A 10,666-nucleotide genomic window follows, 5' to 3' on the forward strand; every position below is an offset into this window, starting at 1 on the left:
TGGACTTCTGAATTTAAGGAACTGGCTGGAGATTGGATCTGAGAAGGGCAGGCACCTTTCCTTTTAAGTTGAATAAATCTTTTTCCTTTGTATTCTTGATGTGTTGGTAAGCAGTCAGTGATGGCTGGTATCTGTTGAGAAACAAAGAATGCAGGCTCATTTTTACTTGCGCCCTCATATGTCCTTTCTTTGTGTGTAAGTGCGTGGATTAGCCAGGCTTCTGGTTCCTTCCAGTGTGAATAATGGTGAATTATACTAGGGAGAAATTGTGTCTTTTTTCCATTATATCCATAGCTCAGTGGTTAGAACCATGTGCCAGCTGATGGTTTCTACTTTCTATAAATACCATATATTTGTACCGTGCATTTTTAGATTACAATGTGCTTTCAGATCCATCTTGTGTCACTTGTCCCAAGCAGCATGCATCAGGTAGATGCCACAAATGAGGACACTGAGTCTCAGAACTTAGCTCACAAGTGGGGAAGCTGGAGTTTGAACAAGGGGACCTTTCCACTGTATTCATAGAACAAGTGACTGGATCCACATCAGTTCCTCCCACGCTGCAGGGAAACACCTGAGGGTGAGTCAGCAGCATGGTTGTGTCTCAAGGAAAGCATAGCCTTGCCTTCGTCTCGTCTGGCAGTGAAACTGAGAGCCTGCCTGTGCTGTTCAGTACAGCAGCCATTAGCCACATGTGGCTCCTTTAAGTAAAATCTGTTTCTCAGCATCACATTTTGAGTGTTTAGTAGCCATTATATATATATATTTCCATCATCATAGAAAGTTCTATGGGACATACTAGTCATCTTTCCTAAAGTAAGAGTTGGGAGAATGAACTCACTGCGAGCAGTTGATAAAAAGAGTGTATGCCGGGGCCTGCCGTAGGTGAGAGAAATACCAAATCCTCATCCCGAACCTGCTCCTTCTGAATGACTAGTGCTACTTTGAGTTCAGCTATGAAGAGAATAAGGAGATAAATTTCAACTTCACGTTGTGTGTATTTTTTAATTTTTCTGGCAGACCAGGGAAGAACACAGAGCAATTTCAAATGAATGAGTGTATTTAAGGATGATGATAAATTCTATGCCTTTTATAGCCAGGCCAGTATTAGCCAGACGTAGGCTGGAGAAGAAGTAGGACACATGAGACCTGGCAGCAAAAACTCGGCCGTACAGGATAGAATTCCTGGAAGGAACTATTTTGTTTGTGGCCAGGGCTGTTAGGTATGCCTCAGAGTAGGGCCTCAGGCAGGAGGTGGATCGCTGTGCGGGACAGGGCGCTGGGGAGACGGGTTGGACGGAGCCAGGCGGGGGTTCAGTTTAAGTTCACCACATGTAGTCACAGAGGAACAAGGTATGTGCAAGCTGCCACCAGAAAGAAGGTTTGGTGCCAAGATACTGGCTGAACAGGCCCGGGTGCCTGGTTGCGAATCGGTGCTGAAGCTTCAGGTCGGGAGTGTGCACGACAGTTCTGAAGGGTCCGAGCAGGTGGGGCAGGAGCATAGGGGTGTCGCCTGCTGTCGGCTCCGTGTGAACTCCGACCAGACACTGTAAACATCTGAGCTAGTTGAAGAGGAACTCAAGGAGTGTGCTGCGATTTTTGCCCAGTAGGAAAGGAATGTGTGTTTGCCTGTGTACATGTGCTAATGCTGATATTTAAAGGTGCTTGAACTGTTAAAATAAAATTTCATCTAGCTAGATTCCGGCTTTCTGATCCAAAAGTAACTGACAAGGTAAGTAAAAAGGAACTTTTCACAATAAAGAGCAACTCTAAAGACTTGGCAATAAATGAATAACTACAGAGCACAGATTCTTTGCAGACCTACCTGCTGTGATTGGTCCGTTTACCGTGAGTGCACTGCTTACTTGGCAAAGTACAGAGAAGGCTGGCCTGCGTACAAAAGCTACTCCAGTGTGTTTAATGTAAGCATATAGTACTCTAGTTGGCACGTGAAAGGTTAGCGTCTACCCGCCTGAGAATTACTCCTTGTAGAGCAGCGCAGGTAGGATAGCCAGGGTTTTTCTCTGTTGTTCATGACGTTGCCTCGGACTCTTAAGGCTCCTCAAATGGTGGTCCGCTGGTAGAAAAAGAGGAGCCAGGTGTTGGATGACTTTGGGCTGGAAGGGTGGTAATAGTTTGGGTTTGAGGCAGTTGAAGTTGAAGAGACAGCAGGCCTGCCAAGGAGCGGCTCACCAACCGATGGCTGGATTGGCCCTCCAGGGTGGGGCTGGGACATGAAGCAATGTCGCCAGAAACAAAAGGCGAAGAGATTAGTACAACAGTTTACTAGAAGATGGTGCTTCCACATTTAAATGAGGGCTGAGCCGCCCCCACCCTCATCAGTTTTGTTTCCAGGGGAATATTTTGTCTCCCCTCCAGTTCAGTTCAGTTGCACATCAGTGAACTGAACTAGCTTTGTTCACGTTTTGTTTACATCATAGAGTTGAGTTCTTCTTCAGGGTAACCTTACAAGCAAATTAACTGAGATGTATACAAATTATTTCATCTCATCCCCTGGAAGTTTAAACAGGTGTGATAAACAATGTGTGTTATGCTAACAGTGAGTGAAGAGGAAGAGCCCAGGGTTTGAATAAGCAGGGATGATTTTTGTTTCTGTACCAGTGAAACAAACACACTGAGGAGTTGTGTTTTGTTTTGTTTCTCCCAGTTGGTCACTGAGCCTCACTGACCTGAGCTTGTGGTTTGAAGCAGGTAATACCGAGTCTATGGAAATAGCTGTCTCTGCCATAAAGGAAAGTGGGCTTCATCCACCATCACAACACTGTGCGTGACTCCTTGCCGCTCAGGAGAAGCACAGACAGGTGGATCTAGATGCAGAAGGCCCTCTGAGAGCACACAGGGAGGACAGAGAAATGCGCTGCATTAGAGCCATGTACAGGAACATGCTGATGCTGGGTAGTGGCGTCTGGACTGGTGGGGGAGAAAAGCATTGTTTTCAAACGGCTAATGCAAGAACACGGTTTCTCTTCTCTCCACAGACAGTCTGGTGATCCAGGACATGCCCCAGCCCTAGTGATGCAGGTTACCTTTCTGCTCCTGGAATCGCATCTGTGCCTCAGACTCTCCTCCCAGCCTGAGCCTGCACAGTAACTAGCATGTGGGACAGCAGGAAGCAAAGCTAGTGGTTCCTAAGAGGCCCCTGTCTGGGGAGAACCAGGCCCAGGACCACAGCGTTGCCTGTCCCCTGGCCTGGCGTTCGTCTGTGGTGGCTCTGCTGATGTGCTCAGCACCATCCTTCCATTTGTGCTTAAATGGCACAGCATTTGGTCAGCGCATCTGAAAAGGAAGGTGTGAGAAGCAAAGCCCATGGCCACCTACCCCTGCCAATTATGCGGCAAAACGTTCCTCACCCTGGAGAAGTTCACTATCCACAATTATTCCCACTCCAGGGAGCGACCTTACAAGTGCTTGCAGCCAGACTGTGGCAAAGCCTTCATTTCCAGATATAAATTAATGAGGTGAGAGGCTTTAGAAAAGGTATGTACTTTTACATATGCCTTTCAATGGCTTTGCTGTCCTCAGACCAAACACTGCAGGGAAAGGGACACAGCATGTGGCTGCATTTTAGCCTTTAAAGCTCCAGCTCCAGTGATTACTGTAGTTTTATATGACAGTTTTGCTGTGCAGCGTCAGTTCATTCTTTCATCAAATATTTTTTGTGTTCCTCCAATACGGCAGGTCTAAAAACAAAGATGAAAAGACCTGTGGCTGGGGAGATAGTCATGCAGACACAATTAAAATGCAGTCTGAGTGCTTTGCCAGAGCTGTGCAGGTGGAGGAAGTTGTTCTCCACTGCTTGATGAGATCCGGGAAGGCTTCTCAGAAAGGTGGAACGTTAGGCTGTGGAGCAAGAGCAGGAGGTGGACAGCTAGGAGGTTCTGGGATGGCCCGAAACCCCGGCCTTAGAGACGTGTACAGGGGGGGGTGTTAGAGGAGGATCGGGGTGAGGCTCAGAATGGAGGCAGGAAGCAGCTCCCAGCAGCCTGACCACCGTGTGGGTGCTTTGTTTTATTCTAACGAGTCTTAAGTAGTGAAGAACATGATTTCATTAGGACGTTGGAAAGGTGACTCTGGTAGTAACGAGAAGAGAGACGAGGCAGGTAGACCAGTTTGAAATCTGCTGTAATAGTCCCGGTGTGCAATACGGAGGGCTCGTCCAGGCCCTGGCAGTGAGGGGGGAGGAGGGAACACCTCCAAGTGTGAGCGTTGGTCTCAACTTAGGTCTAAAAGCCACCTGAACAAAGGGAATTTTGTTGGGTATACAGGTGTTGAGTATGTGCCCATCATCAGATTTCCAGAGGCATCCGCGATACAAGAAAGGATAAAAACCAGTTTTAGCAGATGAGTCCTTAAAAAAAAACAACACAGCTGCGTTTAAATTATTTCTTGCGTGCCTGTTAGGTACTGCCATGAGGGAAATGGATATATGAGATGTAGCTTCTGCCTCCAAAGGATTTTTATATCATAGAAAAGACAATATACAAAATCGATTTAAGTTGCGCTTAGTGTGATTGACAGCGAATGAATGCCGTGTCTGTGGTCCCCTCAGAGCCACACACACAGAACTCCCACTCATGTACTTCTTTTGCTGCCTGCTTACGGGAAATGTGTCATTTGCCTCTAATTTTCATGAAATGAACTTTAAAGCTTCAACTTTGCAGACTACTCACATATAAAATACATAGGTGATTGTCAAAATTTCATAAGACAGGCTTTCCACCTGAGTGGTATTAGCGTGGACCACATTTTTACTAAAGCTTGGAGTGCCCCTGGAACAAGGCACTAGAAAGAATTAAAACAAGAAAGATGTAAGTTATGCTCCTGGCCCTTAAGACTACCTTTTATACATCATGTAATACAATGAGCTGATTTTTAAAATAAGCCCATAGATGTGTAGGTGTTTTAAAATTCCAATGTGTTCTGTACACAGGCCCATTTCTAGTCGCCATAAATATAAGTGTTGCGTGCCTACTGTGTGCACCAGTTTTGTGGCAAAGGCTTCCTGTTTTACAATAAGCTGCTTGTGTGTACACAGTAATGATCCTTGCTCGAACACTGAAAGCAGCGTTTGCTGCAGTTAAGCCACAATGAGGATATTATAACTGTGGATAAAGACCAAAACACACACAGGAGATAAATATTGGGAAAAGATAGTGGAGTAACAAATCGGAATGGCAGGAATTAGGTGGGATTGCTGTGGTTAGCACACTGAAGATGTCGTGAGCAGTATTTCGGAGGTGGTAGTTCTGAGCTTGTTCAGTTACAAGTGTGAATGAGGCAAAAAAGGGAAGCAGTGTACTTTGTGCAAGAACTGCCTGCCACAGCCACCACGTCTTGCCTCTGGCGTGAAGCGGTGATCTAATCAAGACTAGAAGAGTGGTGAGAGGGCAGGATGCTTTAGGATTTGCTTTTTTTTTTTTTTTTAAAAGGGAGGGGGCAGCATTCCATGCCATTTCTCTCAGTTGCAACATACACTCCATTTTATAAGCAGAGGTTGAGAGAGAAAATAACTGACTTGCCTAACTAGAAAAGAGAACATGGGTCCCAGTACAGCAAACAAGGAAAGCAATTAGATGGAGACAGCAAAGGGTGAGGAGAGATGATTTGGTGGCAGATTGAAGCCCCCAGTTAGAAGTCTTAATTTGAGCAGTTCCCCCTGCAGAATGAAGGCGACCCAGGTGACACCCACAGGCGGTGGCATTTGGTGCTGACCATACATAGGACAGACTGGTGGTTTCATGGGTTGTGAGGTGAGAAGAGAAGGTGAGGGAAGGAAACAAGTTGTTGAAGTAATTTCAGCTATAAGATGATTGCCTTAAATTGGGACGGAGTAAGTAAGGGATAAATTAAAAGGGGAAGATGGGATGACAGGCAGAGGAAAGAATCATAAAAATTCAGAGGGATGGGCGCTGGTGCTGGTGAAATGTGAAAAATGCTATTACTGCTCAGGTGCTGGTGGCATCAACCTATGCCCTTCTCGTAGTGGTACAGGAGCAGGACGGGGGTGGGGAGGGAGGAAATCCCAGGTCCAGAGTTGTTAACTTGGCATTCATATCTACTCCTGGGTGGTAAATGAAATTTAATCAGATAAAAATCCTCTACAAAGAAAACAACGGAGAGAGGCAAAAATAGAAGGTCCAGGACAGAGCTTTGGGGTCCTATTTACTAATACAGGACCAAATAGAAAATTGTTTAGATGTCAAGTTTGTAAACCAGTCCCCCCTTACATCTATTCTGATGCTAATCTATAGCTATGTTGTATAAGAACATGGTTATTTGCCCTCCAACAGATTCAAAACACCCTTTCTGCTACCTTCGACTGTGTTTGAATACATATGGAACGTGCAGACCTAGCATCATTTCAGATCTTGCAAATACCTATTCATGCGCTCCTGTTCCTCAGTGTTGTTTATACTTATCGTCCGAACCTACCACGGTATCTGGATCCCTTTGCATGCTGAGCTCTGTGTCCTGGAGGGAAGGGGTGCAACTTACTTCTCTTTCTCTCCCCCGCCCGCCCACAGCAGGCTACGTTTTTTTAAGGGATAGAGGAAGGAGATGTCAGGTTTTTGCTTTTTTTCTATGTAAGAAAATGACAAATTAGACACAGATCAGCTGTATGTTTTTGAACTGGTGTCCAGTCTTGGTCCTAGTAAGGACCACCCCTGTTTCTAAACAGCTGTTGCTGTAGCTCCCTTACCAATTCTACTTCTAGAAAAGGACCCGGAATGGACACCATAGGCAGAAGGTTGGGTAAAAGGTATTAGTATACTTTGGCTTATGCCGTCTTTAAAGAAATTCTTTTTTATAGAATGAGTTGTGTGAAATTCTTTTGTATCCAAAGTCAACAAGCTCAACTGCACTGAAATTGTCAGTAGGACAAGTTTTAGCTCCTAAAGACAAAACACCGAAAAGAGTTACTGTCAAAAGGGACATGAAGCAACCTGTGTTGTCTCTGCAAGCCACAAGTTATAATTAAGGGTGCAATTTTGTAAGAAATACTAACACAGAGGACTTGGTGTTTTATATGATACATTTAGTTATTAAAATGTATTTAAAGTTTTATGGGTGACAAACTCAGGGTTCCCTTATAACATTGAGTTTTTAAAAACCAACAGAATTTAGATTTTAGGAATTCAGTGGAACTATGATAGAAACGGAAATGTGATAGTTTTCCAAAACTATTTTGGGCTTTAAAAATACAAATATAAAATAGCTGTTTTGAAATTCCAGGTTGACTAGGAGGGCAATGGCTTGTCCTTGAAGCTCAGTTAAAGAGAAATGTGCAACTGCTGTTAGGAGGAGCAGCTTAGTCCTTCTTCAAAAAGTCATTCGTAATTTTGCCAATGAAATTACCAGTGACCTTCAGGAAGTGGGTTAAAGAGAGCTAAGAGGGCTCTTGAAGAAATAGAGACAACGGCTGCACACATCTGAGATGATAGCTGATAGGAAAGTATTAAATGGAAGAAACCAAGATGTCGGCATAAAGATCTCACGGGAGGCACGAGGTGGTGGGGTTGGCATTGCGGGTCCAATTAGACACACGCTCTGGGGTTAAAGATAGACTTCTTAGTGTTAGGTCTGGGGCTTGAACTTTTTGTCTCACTCAAGACCAAGCAGGGATTGTATTAGAAACAATAACCTAAAATGGGGGGTGGGTAGGTATGGGGTTCCATGTAGAAGGCAAATTGAGTCACTTGCAAATTCAGTAATTTTCAAAAAGAGTATATAGAATACCCATTTAACCCCTTCCTGAAAAATATTTTCCATGATCATATTTTATATATGTGTGTGTATATATAATATATATGTGTGTGTATATATATATATATTTTAAGTAACTTGTATACATTTAGAAATTTGTATCCATTAGGAAAATATGTTCTTGAAGCATATTCTTTACAGGTGTGAAAATTGCGTTATGTCATTAGTTGTGCCTAGGTTTTTTTATTATCAAGTTTTAGGTATTTGTAGAATCTGGAAAATATAGAAAAGTATTTTAAAACTGAAAATGATTTCTTATACCACCACCTAGAGAAAACTATTAACCTTTAAATTGTTTCTGTACCTTTCCTCGGCTTTTAAAAAACTGAGTCTACTGTGCAATTTCCCTTCTGCCCCTAGGCACATGGCTACCCATTCACCGCAGAAGTCTCACCAGTGTGCTCACTGTGAGAAGACATTCAACCGGAAAGACCACCTGAAAAACCACCTCCAAACTCATGACCCCAACAAAATGGCCTTTGGGTGTGAGGAGTGTGGGAAGAAGTACAACACCATGCTGGGCTACAAGAGGCACCTGGCCCTCCATGCGGCCAGCAGCGGCGACCTCACCTGCGGGGTCTGTGCCCTGGAGCTAGGGAGCACAGAGGTACTGCTGGACCACCTCAAAGCCCACGCTGAAGAAAAGCCCCCTAGTGGCACCAAGGAAAAGAAGCACCAGTGCGACCACTGTGAAAGATGCTTCTACACCCGGAAAGACGTGCGGCGCCACCTGGTGGTCCACACAGGCTGCAAGGACTTCCTGTGTCAGTTTTGTGCCCAGAGATTTGGGCGCAAAGACCACCTCACACGACATACCAAGAAGACCCACTCACAGGAGCTGATGAAAGAGAGTCTGCAGTCCGGAGACCTTCTGAACACCTTCCACTCCATCTCTCCCCAGTTTCAACTGAAGGGTGCCACACTGTCTCCTTTCCCTCTAGGAGCTCCTGCACAGAATGGGCTTGCGAGTAGCTTGCCAGCTGAGGTACACAGCCACACCCACAATCCCTCAGAGCAAACCTGCCAGCCTGTACAGCCGCTGCCAGAGCCCCTGGTCCCCCTCCCCCCGGTAGCCTCCCCGAGCTCACCCCCTCCGTCTCTCCAGAATCACAAGTACAACACCAGCTCTACCTCATACTCCCCACTTGCAAGCCTGCCCCTCAAAGCAGATACTAAAGGATTTTGCAATATCAATTTGCTTGAGGACTTGCCTCTGCAAGAGCCTCAGTCACCTCACAAGCTCAACCCAGGTTTTGATCTGGCTAAGGGAAGTGCTGGTAAAATAAACCTGCCCAAGGAGCTACCTGCAGATGCTGTGAACCTAACAATACCTGCCTCTTTGGACATTTCCCCTCTGTTGGGCTTCTGGCAGCTGCCCCCTCCTGCTACCCAAAATGCCTTTGGGAATAGCACCCTCACCCTGGGGCCGGGGGAATCTCTGCCCCACAGGCTAAGCTGTCTGGGGCAGCAGCAGCAAGACCCCTCACTAGCCATGAGCACTATGAGCCTGGGCCAGCTCCCTCTCCCTCCCATCCCCCATGTTTTCCCAGCTGGCACTGGTTCTGCCATCCTGCCTCATTTCCATCATGCATTCAGATGACTGGTTTTTAAAGTGTACTTTTCTTACTCTGGAAGATGTTTTAAGAAGCATTTTAACCGTCAGTTATAATACAAGGAAAGATTTGGAAAGCAGAACTGGGAATATGGCTTTTTCAGTGATGACTGGCTTCAGATAAGAAAGTTCTCGAACTGCATGTATCGTGCCAACCTGTCCTGAGTGTTCATGCTTTGTACCAAATTTAATAAGCAAGTATTCTTTAATGGAACTGCAACTATTGTCATAACCGACATCCAAACGAGGGCTGCTATATATAGGTGTTTGTCAAATTGAGTTTAATCGTAAGCCATGATCATAATAATGTTAACTAAATAACTTTATGTGGCACTGCCTAGTAAGGGAACTTTGGAAAGGTTTGGATTTCTCCAAAATGGGAGAATTTTTTCAATAAGAAAATAACCTTTATATTGCATATTATAACTAGGCTGTGTATTTCTTTTCAGGGATTTTTCTACCTTCAGGGTTGGATGTAGTTTAGTTACTATTGCCATAGCCAACCTATAGTTTTACAGAAACAATTTCTTGTGGAATAATAGACGTCTCCATTTTAAACAAGCATTTTAAATGTAGTTTGAATATTTTCCACAAGATGCTACAATGTGAGTTATCACTTCATGTATCTTAAAGAGTAAACTGGTTGTCAGTTACATCTGACAGAAAAAAAAAAATCACTGTGTAACCAGGTTAAGTGGTAAAATAATCCAGGCGTCAGTCAAATAAAAGCATTTTGCTGACTTTAATATTGATTATATTTTAACAGGAATTTAAGAAAATATTACTGGAATTTTAAATATATATATATATATATTAAACAAGAATTTTCTTTGCTCTGTCTGGCTTAAAATACTACTCTGCTTAAGTATTTTTAATCACCAATAAATAAATGCATTTTAAATTCATCATTTAAGTCAATATTAGTTTTATTCAAAAAGTATAACATTTTGCAATGTAACTATAATCTATCTCTTGAATTTGGTATCTAATGAGTTTTAAAAATATGAAACCTAACCTTTTTTTAAAGCTCCTTTGTCTTTTGTGTTTAGAGGCTTTCTATATGAAGATATATCTTACATATAATAAACTCTACAAATCCTGAATATGGCTTGATTAATTTTTTACACAGAACCGCCGCGCGTAACCATCCAGTTTTAGATACAAAAACATTGCCAGCTCCCTCATGCCCCCTCCTGGCCATTACTTCCGCCGCAGAAACTACTATTCTGCCCTCTATCCAGCATCTACTAGAAACCAACTCTTTTTGAG

General features: G+C 43.9%; 1 protein-coding gene across 16 annotated transcripts in view; it reads left to right on the plus strand.

The window, feature by feature from the left end:
- Positions 1–10,500, plus strand: part of PLAGL1 (PLAG1 like zinc finger 1) — a 105,461-nt gene extending 94,961 nt beyond the window's left edge. For 11 of the 16 annotated variants that reach the window (XM_088795424.1, XM_088795421.1, XM_088795423.1 and 8 more), the window contains 2 exons: positions 3,000–3,479; positions 8,146–10,500. In XM_088795424.1, coding sequence (XP_088651550.1) covers positions 3,328–3,479; positions 8,146–9,385 — 1,392 coding nt within the window. In that variant the 5' untranslated portion in view covers positions 3,000–3,327 and the 3' untranslated portion in view covers positions 9,386–10,500. The remainder of the gene's footprint in view (positions 1–2,999; positions 3,480–8,145) is intronic. The other 5 variants (XM_088795429.1, XM_088795430.1, XM_088795431.1 and 2 more) reach the window with 1 other exon arrangement.
- The last annotated feature ends 166 nt before the right edge of the window (positions 10,501–10,666 follow it).

Source organism: Rhinolophus sinicus, chromosome 2 (assembly GCF_057876585.1).
Source record: "Rhinolophus sinicus isolate RSI-liver-muscle chromosome 2, RSI-T2T, whole genome shotgun sequence".
In the NCBI taxonomy this organism is placed as follows: domain Eukaryota; kingdom Metazoa; phylum Chordata; class Mammalia; order Chiroptera; family Rhinolophidae; genus Rhinolophus; species Rhinolophus sinicus.